General features: G+C 42.0%; 1 protein-coding gene across 3 annotated transcripts in view; it reads right to left on the bottom strand.

Moving 5' to 3' along the window:
- USP3 (ubiquitin specific peptidase 3) overlaps positions 1-22,169 on the bottom strand; it is a 105,050-nt gene that overhangs the window by 10,970 nt on the left and 71,911 nt on the right. For all 3 annotated transcript variants that reach the window (XM_068275785.1, XM_068275786.1, XM_068275784.1), the window contains exons 8-12: positions 19,267-19,380; positions 14,516-14,662; positions 13,094-13,200; positions 11,304-11,384; positions 3,647-3,765 (exon numbers count right to left, since the gene is read on the bottom strand). In XM_068275785.1, the coding sequence (XP_068131886.1) occupies positions 3,647-3,765; positions 11,304-11,384; positions 13,094-13,200; positions 14,516-14,662; positions 19,267-19,380 (568 nt within the window). The remainder of the gene's footprint in view (positions 1-3,646; positions 3,766-11,303; positions 11,385-13,093; positions 13,201-14,515; positions 14,663-19,266; positions 19,381-22,169) is intronic.

Below are 22,169 nucleotides of genomic sequence, written 5' to 3'. Positions count from 1 at the left end.
CCACTTTACCTCCAAGGGTATTTCTCCTTAAAAGAAAACCAAAGCAATTTTCAACTCGGTGCGCCTTCCATTCATTCGCCTATAACTTTATTACTACTTATCACAACAAAACGATCTGTATCTTTTTTCTTTCACCACCAATCAGGCTTTCTTTGGGGGGCAGGGGTACTTTTTGCTAAGAATTATTTAAATCTGTTTTATCAGGTAAAATAGGAAAAAAATGAAAAAAGTCATTATTTCTCAGTTTGCGGCCATTATAGTTGTAAAATAATACATGCTGCCGTAATTAAAATCCACACATTTTATTTGCCCATTTGTCCCAGTTATTGCAACATTTAACATTTTTCCCTAGTACAATGTATGGCACCAATACTTTAGTTGGAAATAGAAGTACATTTTTTCAGTTTTGTGTCCATCACTAAAACAAGCCCATAATTTAAAAACAGTAATAGTAATATACCCTCCTGACATACATATTAAAAACATTCAGTCCCTAAGGTATTTAATGCTATTTATGTATTTTTTAATTATATTTTTTTTATTAAAAAGAAATGGGGGGGGGGAGGAGTGTGGGAGGTAAGGGGTTAATTTTAAATGTAATGTAAAAAAAAAAGTCTGTTAATGGAAAAAAAAAGTGTGAGTAGATATAATTTTATTATTATTTGGCCATAAGATGTCCTCGTGCATAACCTTCGTATGCGTAGTATTACTACGCAAACAGGAAGTAATGCATGGACGTGTAAGTATCTGTTTTTGTGAATGAGGGCGCTATCATTGATGGCAGAGATCATTCAGAGATCATTCACACAGGGACTGTGTTCCCAATCATTGATCTCCCGTCTTGCGATCGGCGAGAACAAGCGTGGGGGAAGCGCGGGGGAGGGGGGGGCATTCGAGCGGGAGTGCGCGGCAGCAAGGGACGTGGTAGCCAAGTCCCTGCGAGAAGCTATAGGAAAAAGTAGGGATGTAGTTACACGTCCCGAGGGAGGGAGAGTGGTTAAAGATACCATCTTACACACAATCTCCGTTCTAACAATATTTCCCTGTCTTCCTCTCTGGTCACTGCTTCTCACTCCCGCTTACAAGACTTCTCTGGATCCTATACACTCTTCTGGAACTCTCTCCCTCATGTCCGCCACTCAACCACACCTACCATTTTTAGGTGCAACCTGAAAACTCGCCTCTTCAGGCAAGCATACAAACTACCTAGGACACTTTGGCCACTAACCACCATTTCTAATAATATCTAATGCATAGCTTCCAGTTCACCTCCTGTCCTATCCCTTAAACCTTTAGGCTGTAAGGTCTTTTGGCCAGGGTCATTCTTCCCCTTTACACTCTGTAACTGTTAACGTGCGCATTTTGCGGTAATGCGCTAGGATGCTGCACGCTGTCATACTGCAATTGCCACATAGGTGGTACATTGAAGACCAGCTGTTATGTCCCACCACTATGAGCATAGCCTAAGTGACTTGGCACCAGACGCGTATCTGGAAGGGTGCAGGCATGGCACATGCCCCAGGCGACCTCCCTCTTCAAACGGGGGGGGGGAGCAGTGCTGCTGACAGCATTCCTGAGTCTAAGGGAGTAACAATCATCCAGCAGCCTGGCCGTCTCAGTCTTTGTCATATATGTACATTAGAAGCTATTGAGAGGTGAGCTCCGGTCTTTTCCCTCTCTCCCTACCACAGATCATGTCTCATTTCCCTCTCTGGCATTCACACATTCAGCCTTATCTCAATGTGCTGCTTTTATTTATCACACTCTGCACTTTAACCATTATCCTGCTGGCATCTCTGTGGCCAGAACAACTTCTCTATTGTATAGTGAACCTCAATAGTTAAAATGCATTATATTTCTAGCTCAGTATCTATCTACTGATATTTAATAGGTTGTCAGGCTTTTATTATGTTATAATCATCACTGGAAATGTTTCATTGCTTTCATTCATATGAGAGTGATGGCTGCCATATTTAGTTCCTTTTAAACAATACCAGTTGCATGGAAATCGTGCTGATCTTTCTGGTCACTAGGGTCTAAATCAAACACCTGAAACAAGCATGCCGCTAATCCTGTCAGATGTGTTCTAGACCTTTGATCTGCATGCTTGTTCAGGGTCTATGGCTAAGGCAGGGAACACACTTGCCTTTCAGTTTTTAGCTCGTGTTTTTCTGCGTACGTTTTCTGCACACCAAAACACGTGCGTTTTTTTCACAACAGCTAATGTAATGATACAGAAAACTGACAAAATGTGCAGAATTATGCAGAATGTCAGTTTTTTTTCTGTGCAAGAAAAACACATTAAGTGTGAACTAGCCCTTTGATTAACATGAGTTTATCTGTGCAGAAAACTCGTATGAAAACAGTCAAGTATGTTCCCTGACTTAAAGTATTAGAGGCAGAGGATCAGAAGGATAGCCGAATTAATTTCATAGTGGCTGTTACATTCTGGTATTTGTGTGTGCGCATGTGTTCTTTTTGCATGATGGGGTTACCCTGTCCAAAAAGGTTAGACAGGATCCTTTCGATTGTAGGTGTGTGCGCGTGTGTGTCTGTGCGTGCGTGTGTGTGTGTGTGTGTGTGTGTGTGTGTGTGTGTGTGTGTGTGTGTGTGTGTGTGTGTGTTTGCGGGGGGGGGGGGGGGGGGTTTGGGGCTTGGCACCAATAGTTCTATTAATTATAGATAAGCACCATGAATATCACCAGTATAACGCCCTCTCTGTATCAACATCAACTATTACATAGAGCACATACAGGGAAATATGAGGGTTTCAATTGTTTGTACCCGTAGTTATTACAAATATAAAGCGTAACTTAATAAAATCATATAAAAAAATCCTAAAAGGACAGATAAATAAAACACAATACATCTTGGTAGTAGTATTCAGTGCAGCCTGACATGCATTTTACAACCACATACAGTCACTTCTTCATAAGCATAGGGTACGGGTGTAAATCTCTGACTATACATGAAAACGCAATATCATCCCTCCACATAGAAGATCAAGAAAACCAACCACGCTGGACTGTTTCCAAAAAAACCACAAAAGAAATACCTCAAAAACTACATGCAATAATATTAGATGTAGAGGGGGAAGCCTTCCTTTTACTTACAAGCAACTGAAAAATGTTATAATCCTAAACCATCATCTCAATCTTATCCCAAAATTCCAAGAGGAAACAAATTCTACAGAATAAGCAAAAATTACTGGTCTGAATAAAATACAGAGCATCATTTCCCTCTCGGTTTTAAGGCAGTGCCTTATTTTGAAAGCATCCAAAGAAAACTATCACTCGTTTCATCTCATTTGCGGTTACAATCAGTTTCCGCAGGATGCATAGAAGCATACGAATAGTTGCTGTGTGCCAGCTCAGTAGGTCTCTTTCTATAGACCTCAATGTAACAGATTGCACTGACTGAGCCAATACACTGTCAGCCACTGTCAGGATCGTTCACAGCGCACCTGGCAGCAGCAGCCATATAGAAGGACAAGAGGTCAATCAAAGGAGCCTCTTTCACCCTACAGGGCGCTAGCACTAGTCTAGAGGCTAAATGAGTGACAGGGCTACTTTAAGTAACTTGATGTTCAAAACAATATAATTCAGGGAGGGGTTATGGCCATAAAAGTTATTGCTTGCTACTGTACCTTTGGCAGTTTCTGGATCCAAAACTTTTTGGTTGATTTCTGTTTCTTTTTGCATTTCAAACACATGTAGAGCTCCGTCTCGTCCAGCTCCTCCAGGTCTGTGAAGCTACGAAGGCAGTCTGGAATTTAAAGGCAAGTGTAAGGTGACAGCAGGTGGCTGTAGAGCGCTGGCCAAATATGCAGCAGCAGGTCAGACTAACCTGCACTTATGTGTGGTTTGATGGGCTTGGGTATAGGACTGAAAATATGTAAGGAAACATCAATATGGATTGTAATGTTTCTCAAAATGTATAAGTAACATAAATACTCGCACAAACTTTGAAGTGGGAAACTACAAAATTGAATGCACTTCAAATATTTAGTACTGATAAAGTCCTGTAGGCAGCTAATGCATTCACGTTGCTGCGCAGAAGCATATTTTTAATACACTTCCACACAATTCTAATTTCGGCCACAGGAAGTGAGCGCTACAGAGCCCAACTTCCTGCTAGGCTTGCAGCCAGAAGGGAGATTACCGCGCACTGCCATTTGCATCCATTTCACCTTGCTGTTAAAGTGAATGGGAAATTTAACCACTTAAGGACCACAGTCTTTTCGCCCCTTAAGGACCAGAGCCTTTTTCTCCATTCAGACCACTGCAGCTTTCACGGTTTATTGCTCGGTCATACAACCTACCACCTTAAGGAATTTTACCTCCTTTTCTTGTCACTAATACAGCTTTCTTTTGCTGCTATTTGATTGCTGCTGCGAGTTTTAGTTTTTATTATATTCATCAAAAAAGACATGAATTTTGGCAAAAAAATGACTTTTTTAACTTGCTGTGCTGACATTTTTCAAATAAAGTAAAATTTCCTATACATTTGAGCGCGAAAGTTATTCTGCTACATGTCTTTGATAAAAAAAAAAAACCATTCAGTGTATATTTATTGGATTGGGTAAAAGTTATAGCGTTTACAAACTATGGTGCCAAAAGTGAATTTTCCCATTTTCAAGCATCTCTGACTTTTCTGCGCACCTGTCAGGTTTCATGAAGGGCTAAAATTCCAGGATAGTACAAATACCCCCCAAATGACCCCATTTTGGAAAGAAGACATCCCAAAGTATTCAGTGAGAGGCATGGTGAGTTCATAGAAGATTTTATTTTTTGTCACAAGTTAGCGGAAAATGACACTTTCTGACAAAAAAAAGAAAAAAAAAAGGTTTCCATTTCTTCTAACTTGTGACAAAAAAAAAAATGAAATCTGCCACGGACTCACTATGCTCCTCTCTGAATACCTTGAAGTGTCTACTTTCCAAAATGGGGTCATTTGTGGGGTGTGTTCACTGTCCTGGCATTTTGGGGGGTGCCTAATTGTAAGCACCCCTGTAAAGCCTAAAGATGCTCATTGGACTTTTGGCCCCTTAGCGCAGTTAGGCTGCAAAAAAGTGCCACACATGTGGTATTGCCGTACTCAGGAGAAGTAGTATAATGTGTTTTGGGGTGTATTTTTACACATACCCATGCTGGGTGGGAGAAATACCGCTGTAAATGGACAATTGTTTTATTTTTTTTACACACAATTGTCTATTTATAGAGATATTTCTCCCACTCAGCATGGGTATGTGGAAAAATACACCCCAAAACACATACTACTTCTCCTGAGTACGGCGATACCACATGTGTGGCACTTTTTTGCACCCTAACTGCGCTAAGGGGCCCAAAGTTCAATGAGTACCTTTAGGATTTCACAGGTCATTTTGAGAAATTTCGTTTCAAGACTACTCCTCACGGTTTAGGGCCCCTAAAATGCCAGGACAGTATAGGAACCCCACAAATTACCCCATTTTAGAAAGAAGACACCCCAAGGTATTCCGTTAGGAGGATGGTGAGTTCATAGAAGATTTTTTTTTTTGTCACAAGTTAGCGGAAATTGATTTTAATTGTTTTTTTTCACAAAGTGTCATTTTCCGCTAACTTGTGACAAAAAATAAAATCTTCTATGAACTCACCATACTCCTAACGAAATACCTTGGGGTGTCTTCTTTCTAAAATGGGGTCATTTGTGGGGTTCCTATACTGCCCTGGCATTTTACGGGCCCTAAACCGTGAGGAGTAGTCTTGAAACCAAATGTCGCAAAATGTCCTGTGAAATCCTAAAGGTACTCATTGGACTTTGGGCCTCTTAGCGCACTTAGGGTGCAAAAAAGTGCCACACATGTGGTACCGCCGTACTCAGGAGAAGTAGTATAATGTGTTTTGGGGTGTATTTTTACACATACCCATGCTGGGTGGGAGAAATATCTCTGTAAATGACAATTGTTTGATTTTTTTTTTACACACAATTGTCCATTTACAGAGAGATTTCTCCCACCCAGCATGGGTATGTGTAAAAATACACCCCAAAACACAATATACTACTTCTTCTGAGTACGGCGATACCACGTGTGACACTTTTTTGCAACCTAGGTGCGCTAAGGGGCCTAACGTCCTATTCACAGGTCATTTTGAGGCATTTGTTTTCTAGACTACTCCTCACGGTTTAGGGCCCCTAAAATGCCAGGGCAGTATAGGAACCCCACAAGTGACCCCATTTTAGAAAGAAGACACCCCAAGGTATTCCGTTAGGTGTATGGCGAGTTCATAGAAGATTTTTTTTTGTCACAAGTTAGCGGAAAATGACACTTTGTGGAAAAAAAAACAATACATATCAATTTCCGCTAACTTGTGCCAAAAAATAAAATCTTCTATGAACTCATCATACACCTAACAGAATACCTTGGGGTGTCTTCTTTCTAAAATGGGGTCACTTGTGGGGTTCCTATACTGCCCTGGCATTTTACGGGCCCAAAACTGTGAGTAGTCTGGAAACCAAATTTCTCAAAATGACTGTTCAGGGGTATAAGCATCTGCAAATTTTGATGACAGGTGGTCTATGAGGGGGCAAATTTTGTGGAACCGGTCATAAGCAGGGTGGCCTCTTAGATGACAGGATGTTTTGGGCCTGATCTGATAGATAGGAGTGCTAGGGGGGTGACAGGAGGTGATTGATGGGTGTCTCAGGGGGCGGTTAGAGGGGAAAATAGATGCAATTAATGCACTGGGGAGGTGATCGGAAGGGGGTCTGAGGGGGATCTGAGGGTTTGGCCGAGTGATCAGGAGCCCACACAGGGCAAATTAGGGCCTGATCTGATGGGTAGGTGTGCTAGGGGGTGACAGGAGGTGATTGATGGGTGTCTCAAGGTGTGATTAGAGGGGGGAAATAGATGCAAGCAATGCACTAGCGAGGTGATCAGGGCTGGGGTCTGAGGACGTTCTGAGGTGTGGGCGGGTGATTGGGTGCCCGCAAGGGGCAGATTAGGGTCTAATCTGATGGGTAACCATGACAGGTGGTGATAGGGGGTGATTGATGGGTAATTAGTGGGTGTTTAGAGGAGAGAAGAGATGTAAACACTGCACTTGGGAGGTGATCTGATGTCGGATCTGCGGGCGATCTATTGATGTGGGTGGGTGATCAGATTGCCCGCAAGGGTTAGGGGCTGATTGATGGGTGGCAGTGACAGGGGGTGATTGATGGGTGGCAGTGACAGGGGGTGATTGATAGGTGATTGACAGGTAATCAGTGGGTTATTACAGGGAATAACAGATGTAAATATTGCACTGGCGAATTGATAAGGGGGGGGTCTGAGGGCAATCTGAGCGTGTGGGCGGGTGATTGGGTGCCCGCAAGGGGCAGATTAGGGTCTAATCTGATGGGTAACAGTGACAGGTGGTGATAGGGGGTGATTGATGGGTGAGTGATAGGTAATTAGTGGGTGTTTAGAGGAGAGAAGAGATGTAAACACTGCACTTGGGAGGTGATCTGATGTCGGATCTGCGGGCGATCTATTGGTGTGGGTGGGTGATCAGATTGCCCGCAAGGGGCAGGTTAGGGGCTGATTGATGGGTAGCAGTGACAGGGGGTGATTGACGGGTGATTGACAGGTGATCAGGGGGGATAGATGCATACAGTACACGGGGGGGGGGGGGTCTGGGGAGAATCTGAGGGGTGGGGGGGGTGATCAGGAGGGGGCAGTGGGCGGGGGGGGATAAAAAAAAAATAGCGTTGACAGATAGTGACAGGGAGTGATTGATGGGTGATTAGGGGGGTGACTGGGTGCAAACAGTGGTCTGGGGGGTGGGTCTGAGGGGTGCTGTGGGCGATCAGGGGGCAGGGGGGGGGGGAAATCAGTGTGCTTGGGTGCAGACTAGGGTGGCTGCAGCCTGCCCTGGTGGTCCCTCGGACACTGGGACCACCAGGGCAGGAGGCAGCCAGTATAATAGGCTTTGTATACATTGGCAAGGGACAGAGGGGAATGCTCCATCCTAATCCTGTTGGATCTCTCAGCTGCTTTTGATACAGTTGACCATGAAATCCTGCTTAACAGACTGCAGGAGTACTGTGGCATCAGTGGATCAGTCCTCCAGTGGTTCAGATCATTCCTGACTGACAGAACACAGAGAGTATCCCTAGGACCTATAATGTCCAAACCTGCACCTCTACAATTCGGAGTGCCACAAGGATCAATCCTATCCCCTCTGCTGTTTGCAATCTACATGTTGCCACTCGGTACACTTATCCAACGACATGGCCTGACGTACCACTGCTACGCCGATGACACACAGCTATACCTGTCCTTCAAACCTGGTGGAACAGACCCTACCCCAAAAATAAACTCTTGCTTAGCTGAGCTTCAGGCATGGATGAATGATAACTGGTTGAAACTGAATGCTGACAAAACTGAGGTCCTGTTTGTCCAAAGCCAGTGCTCGCCATCAAAACAGCTCTATCCTAAAGCAACACCAATCAGGATTGGGAATTCAGACATAAACAGCTCCAACCTTGTGCGCAGCCTTGGCGTACTAATCGATGGGGAATTGAGTTTCAGAAACCAAATTTCATCTGTAGTTAAATCTTCCTTCTTTCATCTGAAGAACATTGCAAAGATTAAACATCTGATTCCCCCAGAGGATCTTCAAACCCTAGTCCACGCCTTCATCACATCACGGCTGGACTACTGCAATGCCCTTTATGCTGGCCTCCCCAAAAAAGACCTGCGTCGCCTGCAATTAGTGCAGAATGCTGCTGCCAGATTGCTAACAAACCAGCCTCGCCACTGTCACATTACACCGATCCTTCGCTCACTGCACTGGCTACCAGTAGAATGGAGAATACTCTTCAAGATTGGACTGCTGACATTCAAATCCCTGCACAATCTGGGCCCTGGATACATGAAGGACTTGCTGAAGCTGCACCACACCTCTCACAACCTCAGATCAGCAAGTTCTATAAACTTGGTCACTCCCAGAGTGCACCTCAAAAAATCTGGAGACAGAGCCTTCTGTCATGCTGCCCCTACTCTTTGGAACTCCCTACCATACCCAGTAAAGACAGCACCATCCCTGGAGCTATTCAAATCCAGACTGAAAAGCCACCTGTTTAGCCTGGCATTTCCAGATTTATAAAATTCTTCCTCTGTACCACGATGGTCGGAGCCATGCTTATGCGCTTTGAGTCCCACGGGAGAAAAGCGCTTTACAAATGTTATTTGTTGTTGTTGTTGTTATACATATGTGCAGCGGCGATCCGGGTGCTAGTAACCCGCCGGTGCTTCCGAAACGGCCGGCGGGTTACTACGAGCGGTGGGCGGAGCGAGTCCCCAGCGGCTGATCGCGTCACGAATGACGCGATCGCCGCATAGCCACTCCCGCAGCCGCCCCCGCCGATGGGCGTATTGCGGTCGTTTGGGCCCGGACTTTGCCGCCGCCCATCGGCTGGGGGCGGTCCTCAAGTGGTTAAATAAAAAATTCAAATACTCACCCAAGGAGAGGGAGGCTCTTGGTCCCATAGAGCTTTCCCTCTTCTCTCTCCGCTGTTGCGCTGGCTCCCCCATAGCGGTATTTGACCGTTTTGGCCAAATACCGCTGTTTCCACGCGGAAAGGAGGCTTCGTAAATGCTTTGGGAGCCCGAGTCCTCCCAAAGACGGGCCGCTCTACACTGCGCACGTGCGAGCGCCCTCTATGACGCACTCGCACGTGCGCAGTATGGACCCGCCTGTGTTTGGGAGGACTCTGCTCCCCAAGAATTCCGAAGTCCCCGAGGCGGGGATTTGAACGGGTGAGCCAGCGCCGCACCGAGGGCACCGGGAGAGGGAAGGCTCATTAGGACCCGAGCCTTCCCTCTCCTTAGGTGAGTATCTGACTTTTTTATTTAGTTATCGATTCCCATTAGCTTTAAGCTTTATCACTCCTATTCTCTTCAGCCAAGCAGCCCGCGCAAAAAAACTGGAGTTGTGATCTGCCATTTCTTTCTGTCCAACATGTATGGCCTCCTAACTGAGATATGCTGATCTGATTCCAACTTCACATGCCCAGTTATTGCCACATTTTAATTCTCACAACTTCACTACATATTCTATGTGTGCTTACCTGAAAATATACAAAATTTCATAGCAAAGTGACTAGATTATATTACATGTATACAAACACACAACATTTATTTCTTTATACAAGGTTTTTCTCTAATCTAAAAAAAAAGTTCCCATTTTTACTATTCATTTCTTTAAATTTGCTTGTTGAAATTTGCCTTCTTAAAACAGAAGAAAACTTGCAATAATTCAGCTATAAGTAAACATTTGTGGTTACCCACAATGCACCACTACTGAATATGCAAAATATCTCTTTTTGCCCCTTATAGCTGAATTATTGCAAGTTTACTTCTGTTTTAAGAAGGCAAATTTCACTAAGCATTGCATATTAGTAGGAGGGCTTTTAGGTCTCTTATCCCCCCCTATACTTTCCTAGTGGTTTGGGTAGGTCACTGCGAGCTGCTTGGTTACTCTGTTTCTTTTCTTTTTAATTTAAACTATCTATTTCACCTCTCCGTTGCATAAAAATGTCCTTTATGTCCGATCAGGCATTTAACTGCATTTTTTTTTTTTGCTAAATCTATGGAGATTTCTTGATCAAAAGAACATTTTTATTTCATCTTTTAGTACAATAATTTTATCAAATAATTGCTGATAGCCTTTAATTGGCAGATTACCACCAGATAACACCAACAGATAGAAGATCGGAGAGGGCTCGCCTATTATTGTCACACACTGCAGGGCCCGCAGGTCTCTCCCCAGGCCCCTACAGAGTGAAAGCAGCAGAGCGCACTCACCTATCCACCTGCGTGCTCCTCCTGTCTCCATCACCCTTTGTCACCTGTTCCCCCGTGATGCCAGAGCATGTAGTCACATAATGTACATGCGGCCAAGTCGCAAGGAACAGGGGCACCAGCACGGATGAAGACAGGACAGAGGAGGGAGCGCAGACAGGGGTTGGATGTTGGAAGAGAGCCCAGGAAAGGGCTGTTCACTGACTGGCCGCAAATCTACTGCCGCACACCTGAGCTGCACCCTTTGGAGTGAGATCTTTCCGCCCAGCAAACTGTGCAGTAAAATTGCACAGCTATCTGCACAGGTAATAGAGCTACGTGACTCAGCTAGTCAGGTTCTTCCAGTAATTTTATTGTAATAAGTAGACATGAAATGCACAAAACAAAAACAAAACAAAACAAAAAAAAAAAACACTTTGTTCACTGCTAATTACTGGTACTTGGGATGGTAAAGGTCACTATCAGCACTAAGCCATACCTCTGAGTGTGCAAATTGGTCCATTTTCTTGGTTTTTATTACGTTTATTACGGAACTGACTGGGAATATCTAAAGAAAGATCTGTGAAAAGATAAAGTAGAGATCAGGATGCATTTTTAAAACGTAATTTCTTAAGGCTCATACACATGCTCAACACAAGTCTTTTAAATGCACAATTATGTTGGAACCAATCACTTTGTGCACACCTCGGATGAAGCTTGGCAGCCGCCTTGCGAAACGGCGGTAAGGGACCGTGCACCTTTTGGCGCCCACACCTGCCACCTCCCACACAATCAGGTACAGCGCTCACGTCATTGTGACATTCCTGTATCCATGCTAGTGGTCTGCACGCTAGGCACTTTATGAATTCTTCACTTGACTATGTTTGCAATTGTTGCTGCACTAATAAACCATAGTGCCAGATACTTCCTGTCTCACAGATTTTTTTGCATTCTTTTTGCTTTTGTCTTGAGCACATGGTTTACTGATTGTGTACATACATGTGTTGTCAGCCAGCTATATACAGTTTTTTCCCCGAGTGCCTGCCAGCTCTCCTACAAGAACAAGCCCAATAAAAGGAAGCCCTCGTGCAGAAGAGAGAGGTGAGCATGAGCGCTTTCTCTCACTGGGCATATATGTTTTGGAACTTGCACATGCCAACTTCAGAATCATTGGTCACCCCTCAGGTGAACATCTGGGAGGCTGGGAGGGAAGGTGGGTAAGTAGATTTGAAATGGGCAAATGGTTCCTGTTTTACATAGCCTGGTGTCTAATCTAAAATCAATCATATCACTTTACTTCAGCTACACTAATTAAATTTCACAGTAGTTCTGGCAGAGAAATAAATACGCTTGTGATACTGAAGTGATATCAAAGTACAGTATGCTTAAAATCAATGACTCCTATCACTTTGCTGTACTTTATGTGGGGAAGCAAGACATAACTTGTCACAAAAAAAGTGTCAGCACAAGTATATGACAAGTCACGTCTTGCGTCCCTCAGCGCTGCTAAGCTCTACTGAGGTGGCGGGGCTGACTTTTACTTCATTCATGTCATGTGTGCGGTCGTGTGGTCACGCCCACATGATGTACAGCAGAGTGATAGGAGCGAGGACGGCCGCAGACATCACAGAATACCTGCGCAGACGCACTAGGCTAAGAACTGCGCAGACGCTGGAACTTCTAAAGCGGCGATTCTAATCACTGTCGGGTAAGGCGACCCGGGGGTTGGGTCGGCCCGGCAATGCAAAGTGGATTAGCTTATCAGACCGCCAGTCAGTTGAAAGGAAGGCGCTGATAGTCTGCCCTAAGGACTACAATGGACATGAGATACTTACCTTTTTTTTTTTTTCAATGCTCGCATCGTAAGTCCTTTAAGGATGAAATAGTGATTTATCTATACTAAATGGTCAAATGCAGAGTAGTGGATACTACACATGCGCCCATCGCTCGTGTGTGATGCTGGGAATATGCAATTACATTTTTCAGCAGATTTATTGTCCGATCGATTCTCCGATCATTTTTCCAATCGTTTTTCTGATTGATTTCCATTCACTTCTATGAGAAATCGATCAGAAAAACTAATGAAAATTAGATCAGACCTGTTGGAAATTATCTATCGAACCATCTATCAGCCAAAAAAAATCTCAACGTATTCCCAGCATAAGTGCCCCAATCTTCTTGGGAGTCACACTGACACTTATGTAACAAGCAGTCTCCAATCCAGCAGCAGCAGATGTGCATAAAACAACAGCACAAAGTTATTTAGTACCATGCACTAAGGAGACAGACCTAAAAATGGATCAAATTTTCTGGATTCTGTTCCACAAATTAGGCAGTTAACTTCATTTTGCAGAACTCCACCAAACACAGAGGTCACCACTGTTGTTGCTCCATTTCTGTAATTTAAATAAAAGAGAGTCTTCAATCAACATTAAAGGCATGCACATTTTTGGAGAGAAATGACACAAAACATACCTTAATTTGGCAACAGCTACTGAAAACAGATTAGTATACCATTTGAAGCCACCTGACATTGCTAGTTAGAAGTGTGCAATATGAGCAGCTACTAATAAGTTGTGTGTGTGTGTGTGTGTGTGTGTGTGTGTGTGTGTGTGTGTGTGTGTGTGTGTGTGTGTGTGTGTGTGTGTGTGTGTGTGTGGGGGGGGGGGGGGGTGTTAGGGGAGGGGTAGCTATTTTGAATATCTGGGTATTAAGGACTGCAGCCTCTCACTGGATTCATATTAGGCAATATGGTGACCATGGTTGACAGATATATGGGCAATTTTTGGTTTTATGCATTTTTTATTTAAAATAATAAGATATATTTGATTATGCAATTGTGATGATTAATAAAGGTTATTGGTTTGTATGCACCCAAGAGCCAATCTGTTTTCTGTGGTTCAATATAATCTGAACAGTACCAGGTCTGTAAATGATGAACCCGGGCAACAGCAGGTGTGCTGAGTAGTGAGCATTAGATTGGGTGTGAACAGGCCCTTATTGTAGTAGTTTTGGCCTGGCATCACATCAAAGAGCTTGATAATTCAACTTTTCACCTTCTGTCTGAATATGGCTTCCACCTCCTCTTACAATTTCCAAACTTTCCAGATGTGATATGGCAGGCACGCTATCAAAATTGATGCATTTGTATCATCTGATGTGTTCTTTGAAAGTCTGAATGGCCATTTAAGATGTGATTATATTTGGAAAAGGAGTGACAGCCTTCTATACCTACCTGCATAGCATCCCTCAAACCCTTTTGCTCTGTATAAAAAATGTCTCTTGTTGCAAATGTTTCCACTTATTTTGTATAAAAGAGAATGAGAATACAACTAATGTAATTAAATATTACAGTAAAACTGCAACAAATGAGGCCCTATATTCAAGTAAATGGAACACAGAGATACGTGTGCAGCCTGTAGGCACTAAACATTTGTCAATTCAGGTGGGCTTAATAAAGTCATTTCTTGAGAGAAACCTTGAAATGAAGCAGATATAATCTGCCTGTAATATTCAGAAAATATGACCCGTTGGAGTACACAAAGACCAGATTTGAGAATATGCATTTAGTGGGGACTGTATCAAAGCCTAAGCTCTCAACACAATAAAGGGTGAGGATTCTTATTTCCCTTTTGATCTTAAGGGTATCTTTACTAATAAACATAGTATAAATATATGGTCTATTGTCCTTTCTGCAAACAGGTCACTTACATACAACACTTGCTGCTTGAAGGCCGGCTGGTGTTCTCCAGTGATATCACAGCATGACTGGAGCCATCAGACTCCCCTTGGAGTTCTAGGTGCAAATGGTCCAATAAATAGCGCATAAATTCATGAGCATCTTGTTGTTGGTAACCCCTGTAATAGTTCACATGTCAAAAATGTAACAAAAGAAAAACCCAAAACATACTGCACATCTACAGATTTAGCAAGCTACGGAAAAGACAGGACATACAGATACATATTTAGGTATTATACAGATTATATTGCACAAAGTAGTATCACAAGTGACACCTGTTCCAATATGCTTGTAAGCAGCTTTGCAAGAGTGCGGTTTACAAACATTAAAGCGGAATATAACCCTGCATTTCAACTTTGCTCTAAAACATTATTTACAGCATATTATATGCAAAAGCATTTTTTTTTTACTAGACCAGCATTGAAAGGGTTAAACACAGAGGTTTTAACGCACAGAGACCCAGTGTTGTAATATTACAACATCACATTTAAGGCTAAAAAAAAAACCCTCCCCCATTCTCTTCTTTTTAAAACCTCATGGACATTACTAATAGGACCTATTGTTCAGTTCTGCAACACCATTGGATGGTTGAATGTATAAATAGGTCTGTTTATCTGGCCATGAAGTCATACAACCCGGTGACCTGCTTTGCAGTACATCATCTTGTTGTTTTGGACAGGATACATCAAGTAAATAAAAAGTTTGAAATATTTTTTTCTGTGATAATTAACATGTGTAGATCATGCAGATTTTGTGACATCATCAAATATACTGATATTGAGAGATTTAGAGATGGTTATTTCTATGTTGTAATTTTACAACAGTGGGTCATAGTGGTAGCACGATTTTGTCTCCACAGTAAACTTGAGAAGGTGATAGTTTTCTTTGAGGCAAGGATGACAGTGTTTGCATGACTAATTGAATAATATGTCTACCTGATAAGTTGTGGAATGGAAAGTGTGAAGTTGAAACATGAAACATGGACTTAATATCAAACCTGGCTGTTCCTGCCTGACAGGAAAGTCATTGGAACTAACTTCCACAAATGCCTATCTCCTGCAGCCCTCAGACCTGCCAATACATATGGTAATTGATGACATTTTTCATTGTTTGATGAGTCCACAGGAAACAGGCACCCAATTTGTACATCACAGAGTCCTGCTGGCAGACTTCCTAACCTTTTTTGTGCCCTGTTGTATCAACTATTATCACCTGTTACCACCTGTTGTTCTTTAACAGCTAATTTAATTAGAGTTTTTGTATACCTGTGGTTAGGTGCTGGCAATAAGCTAATTTGTTTAACTTGGGTATGTCTCTACCTACTTTATAGAGCCTTAAGGCCTCATTCACATCTGAGGAGCGCAGATGGCCGTGCGATCCGAACGCAGCGCATCCGATCGCACGCCATCTGCGCCGCTGCGCTGCTGATCCCATCCATTGACAGTGATGGGATCAGCTCTGCGCTTCCAGACAAAATGCATGCAGCAGTACGCAAGCGCTTCCCAGCGCATCGTACTGCTGCGCAGCGCATTTGATGTGAACGGTAGAAGGGCAGTCTATGCCCTTCTGCCGTTCCTGCGTTTCAGCACATCATACGCGCTTCCATATCTGCACGGAAGCGCGTATGCTGTGAACGAGGCCTTAGAGTAAATTCATGTGCCAAAAGGACATTACCCCATAACAGCTTCCTGGTCAGCACACTGTTAAACTATTTTATTGCCCACTTGAGCCATAGAGAAACATGGACATTACCTTGCACATTCAGTTGTAACTGACAGCAGCTGATTTATAACGGATATATAACTGACAGCAACTGGTATATTTCAGTCCTGACAATCTTGTTAGAACTGGAAGGGATCACTGTAAAGGTGCGTACACACATGCGACTATAGTCGTTTGAAACGATCCTTCCCCGATCATTTCAAATCGTTTAAAAAAAGACAGCCAACAACCATTAAGTCTAACGACGGACGAGCTAGATCGTTAAAAACGATCTAGCTTGGCAGATATTTTCCAACAACGATCGTTTGCAAAAGTAGTACATCGTTGGAAACGGCCGTTCGTACTAGGCTTGACATGCGCATTTCACTATTTCTCCATGGAACTTCTCATTTTTATGCGCAAGCGCAATAGTTGCTTTACGTGATGTAACGTTCGTTCTAACGATCAGATCGTTACACACCTTTAAAAGCTAACTTTACTTAGGTCGTTCTTTTGTCAATTAAAAGTTTGTTCGTCGTTCACAACGAACGATCGTTGTCGTATGTGTGTACGTAGCTTTAGAAGAAAACGGTGAGCTTGTGAGAGGAAAGGTAAGGATGTAATATTCATTTGCAGCTACGTCATGTGTTTATTTTAAACAAGTTTACTCAGTACAGATTCCTGTTAAATACACCGACAGCAGAAACATAAATAACGACAGGGCAGTGCAGGCGATATTGCACTTGGAATTTACCGCCCTGACATGCCCCCTTTCTGCTTCTTGAATACTAGTTTCGGAAAATTTACCGCACAATTACCGCACGCACGCTATTGACATGCAATGTCATTCATGAATACTAACTTCCGCTACATGCTTGCGCTAAATTACTGAACGCTCGATAAAGCATTCGGTAACACTTGATGAATCGAGGCCATAGTCTGGATCCATTGGTTTTTTTATATGATACTAATTTTTTGTATAAAATTGATAAAAAAATAACTTTTTTTCTTTATTATACTATTGTTATTGTGCATATACATAAACTTATGTGGGTCTTTATAAACTGTAAAGTAAAAAATAACTTTTAATTGTTCCTTACATGTGTTCAGAGTGTGAGTGATACTATTGAAATTCTGCTACTCTACAAGCCCAGCGTTGCAATTTTACAACATCCTCCCAAAAAGTTACTAAAATGTCAAAATAAAAAATAACACTGATTTAGGCAACACAAGCCTCCTATAACAACATGTGAAAGGTTGAAAACATTTTTTGAAGTTTTTTTTCTATATTTGGGTCTCTGGGGGTTAAGTTCCGTGCAGACGTTCAGATAGTTACATTCTATTTAGTTATATGTATATATTTAGAAATGTTACACACTCTTTGGCTGTCCTCCAACTCCTTCTCAGTGAGAGAGATGAGTCACAATAAACACTTAGATACATTTGTGTAAACAAAACGTATCTAACTCAAGTTCGGATGCGCCTGCAAAAATCTCCAGGGACTTTAAAGCCCTGTGTAACCCTTCCAATGCTGGTCTAGTAAAAAAAAAAATGCTGGTTGCATATAATATACTGTAAATAATGTTTTAGAGCAAAGTTGAAATGCAGGGTTATATTCCGCTTTAAGCATTTGTGAAAAGCAGATTTTTATGAAAACACAATTAAATTAGAACAAAACGTGGAAAATTCCTGCTTGGTTTAGGAATGTAGAATGGGCTGCCATCTTGCATGGGAAACTATCTGAAAGCTAAGTCGGTATGTAACAGCAAGAAGAGTATAGGGGACCCTTCTCTGCGATCATTATATAATGTGACGTTAGTGTACCGATAGTGTCAGGATAAATGACTGTGGAAGAATACAATGGGTAGATTTGCAAAGGGAGAAAATCCGTGCTGAGCAGTGGAGGTACAATGTATTCACTTCACACATACAATCTGGTGTATTTAAAAAGCAGAATAATTGTTCTTTATATTTGTAAATCGCCTCCAAGGGTTAAAAACAACTCTCTGTGCTGCATCGTATGTAAACAATGAGGGTCTAGTTTTAACCGTTTTGTCATATCTCCTACTAGAACAATGTTGCTGTAAACTTGAATTAAAGCCTACCAATGCTTAAAGAGAACCAGAGACGAAGCACCCTCATGTATTTTATTACATTTATCAGTGGGAACATGACAGTAAACACCTACCCTGCTTTTAGTTTAAATCTTCTCTGCTTAATCTGTCTATAATCAGCTGTGATAAGAATCCCTGACTGAGTCAGTCGAGGTTTGACCTGGAATCATTATAGCTGAGTCACTCTTTTGTGGAGTCTTTTCAAGCCCAAGCCTGCCCCCTCCTGGATCAGATTTCCTGCTTTAAATACTTAGAGCTCTGATGACATGGGAGGGGCTGCTGCTGCAGGAAAAATCTCTGAAACAGACAAGTGTGGCTGTGTGATCTGTGTGCTCTGTCTGTGCAGCCAGTCATCATTATTATCTACTGTATGCAGTTTCATTACTATGAGAGACACTTCCCACAGGCAGCCACACAGCATACCAGAATATGAAGTTGAAAGCACACAGATGAAATGCTGCAGCAGCAGCCCTGCTTGTCTATAGTCTCATAGAGGCTAGACAGCACATCCAGAACACCTCATAACCTGGAAGCAGAAGGTATATGAGCCGGCGGCCATATTGGATATTTCCTTGAGCAATAATGGATAAAAAGCACTCAAAAAGACACACCAGAGTGGCAAAATTATCGGGTAGAACATTTATTCATTACAAGCTATCAACTGATATGTTTATTTTGTGTGAATCGTTCATCTCTGGTTCCCTTTAATGTTATCCCAAATCCAAATAGCTAGCTGCATGTAAAAATAAATGCAAGTTATAAAATGAAAATGTAACTGGATTAAAAAGAGTGAGTGAGTGCGTGCATTTAAAGATCTGCTGGCTGTGAATAATGCAAGCTACACATAATGCAAGTGACATTTTCACAGTGTGAAATCATTGACAAGGTTTGTCACCAATAACACTTACCTGAAGTTTGGCATGATCTTCCATACCACATAGAATAAGGAATCTGGACTAAAAGCAGTTTGACTGCCCTGCCACAATGCACACAGAGTCTTCCGGAACTCTTCAACTAATGACCTACAGAAAAAAACAAGTCGACTTGTGATCCACTGTACCAAATCTTTAAAAAAAAAAAAAAAAAAAAAAAAACACACACTAGTAGTTAAATATGTTAAGAATCAACATCAACAGCTCTCTTAGATCAAGAGCAAAATAATACCATAATATGTGGTTAATACATGCTCTCCAGTCTCCACCACCATCATTTTAAAATTTACCAATAAACAGTAGGCCATTTTGGACATCCTAGCAAACACTGGATTTTCTTAAAGGGACTCCGAGCAGTGCAGAAACTATGGAAAGATGCATATCATTTTAAAGCTCTCTCCCTCCTCTTTCCAATGATATATAAACCGCCGCCGTACGCCTTCTAGTTTTCGCTATTTTCGCGATTGAAATTGCCGCGGCCGCGATTTCAATCGCGAAAATAAAGAAAACTAAAAGGCGTAGAGCGACGATTTAGGTGTCGCCAGAAAGAGGAGAAAGAGAGCTTTAAAGAGACTCCGTAACAAAAATTGCATCCTGTTTTTAATCATCCTTCAAGTTCCAAAAGCTATTCTAATGTGTTCTGGCTTACTGCAGCACTTTGTACTATCACAGTCTCTGTAATAAATCAATGTATCTTTCCCTTGTCAGACTTGTCAGCCTGTGTCTGGAAGGCTGCCAAGTTCTTCAGTGTTGTGGTTCTGCTATGCACTCCCCCCTCAGGGGGGAAAGAAACACACAAATGATCTCTTGAGATTCAAAAGGAATGCTGTATACAGCCTGCTTGTGTATGGATGTATTTTCTATGTGTGGACATACTGTACATCAACCTACTTCCTGTTTTGGTGGCCATTTTGTTTGTTTATAAACAAACGTTTTAAAACTGTTTTTAACCACTTTTAATGCGGCGGGGAGCGGCGAAATTGTGACAGAGGGTAATAGGAGATGTCCCTTAACGCACTGGTATGTTTACTTTTGTGCGATTTTAACAATACAGATTCTCTTTAAAATGATATCCATCTTTCCATAGTTACTTCAATAGTAGCATAAGGAGCCTCTGTATAAAGAATTTAGCACTTTATTAAATACATGCAAATAAACCCCTGATCCCACCCTTTAAAACATCTAAAAAGGCTGTAACATGGAGGTATATGGGCCTAATCTAAAGGAGTGCACTCCTAATTGTAATCATATAGTAATGATGGTCAATTTCTTCGGGGCCCCCTTTGAATAAAGTGTCAATGCAGTTGATCTTGCCTCAGTGTAAAAGTCATAGCTATTGTTGCATGACTTTTACACTGAGGCAAGATCAACTGCATTGACACTTTATTCAAAGGTGGCCCCAAAGAAATTGACCATCATTACTATATGATTACAATTAGGAGTGCACTCCTTTAGATTAGGCCCATATACCTCCATGTTACAGCCTTTTTAGATGTTTTAAAGGGTGGGATCAGGGGTTTATTTGCATGTATTTAATAAAGTGCTAAATTCTTTATACAGAGGCTCCTTATGCTACTATTGTTGTTCTATATATTTAATTAGGTGAGACTCTGCCTGAATTAGGTTTATAATATAAGGTTTGATATCCCACTTGCTGCATATGGTTTCCATAGTTACTTGTATTACACAGGGTGACACTTTCCCCAGTGTCAGCAGCTCCATTCAGCAGAAAAAGTCGGCCTGTGTAATACAAGTAACTATGGAAAGATGGATATCATTTTAAAGCTCTCTTTCTCCTCTTTCTGGCGACACCTAAATCGTCGCCCTACGCCTTTTAGTTTTCTTTATTTTCGCGATTGAAATCACGGTCGCTGCAATTTCAATCGCGAAAATAGCGAAAACTAAAAGGCGTAGGGCAGCGGTTTATATATCATTAGAAAGAGGAGAAAGAGAGCTTTAAAATGATATGCATCTTTCCATAGTTTCTGCACTGCTCGGAGTCCCTTTAAAATGTTTGTTGTAAGGATGTGTGAGATGGCATAATGTCCCAAATGGTTAGTCTACAGTTTATCATTTATCTACTTCTAAACCTATCCTCGATTCACCACAAAACATTCCCAATAAGTTAATCACACAAAAAAAAAAAACTAAGCTCATTTACATACCATATATACACTCACATATAAGCCAACATTTTCAGCACAAAATCTGCTAAAAAATCCCCCCAATACTACCTAATACTGGAGCACATCCAGCAATGGGGATAGGGTTGCATAATACTGGGGCACATTCAGCAAAGGAGAGAGGGCTGCCTAATATTGGGGCACATTCAGCAGAGGAGAGAGGGCTGCCTAATATTGGGGTGCATCTAGCAACTGGGACAGGGCTGCCAAATAATGGGGAACATCTGGCTATGGGGAGGGGGCTGTCTAATCATGGGGTACATCTGGCTATTTATACTGTAGTGGGCACTACACTGGGGATGTGGCTTATACGGGAGTCAATTGCTTTTCCTGATTACAGAAGGAAAAGTGGGTACCTCAGTTTATACGTGAGAATATCCAGTATGTGGTAGAGGTCCTCTCTATATGAACTTAAGACACTAAGGCCCTGATAAATTAAATGTATCATCTATATTCACTTCATTTATGTAAAAACTTTCAAGCATTGCAAGGGAAAAAAAAAAGGTTACCTTATCTAAACAATTTTTGTGCTCCCCTTGGTTGTAGCCATTTAATCAACAGCAACAAGCTGTACCAGAAAGTTATCACTCGATGACTCAAAGTGCAGCAGTATCATCTTAGAGATGCCCAATCAATTATGAGTGTGATTAGAGTTCAAATATAATGTCTCTTGCTTGATTGACAACTTCTGCATAT

Source organism: Hyperolius riggenbachi, chromosome 3 (assembly GCF_040937935.1).
Source record: "Hyperolius riggenbachi isolate aHypRig1 chromosome 3, aHypRig1.pri, whole genome shotgun sequence".
In the NCBI taxonomy this organism is placed as follows: domain Eukaryota; kingdom Metazoa; phylum Chordata; class Amphibia; order Anura; family Hyperoliidae; genus Hyperolius; species Hyperolius riggenbachi.
Note: the sequence above shows the minus strand (reverse complement) of the source record. Positions and strands in the feature narration are given on the sequence as shown.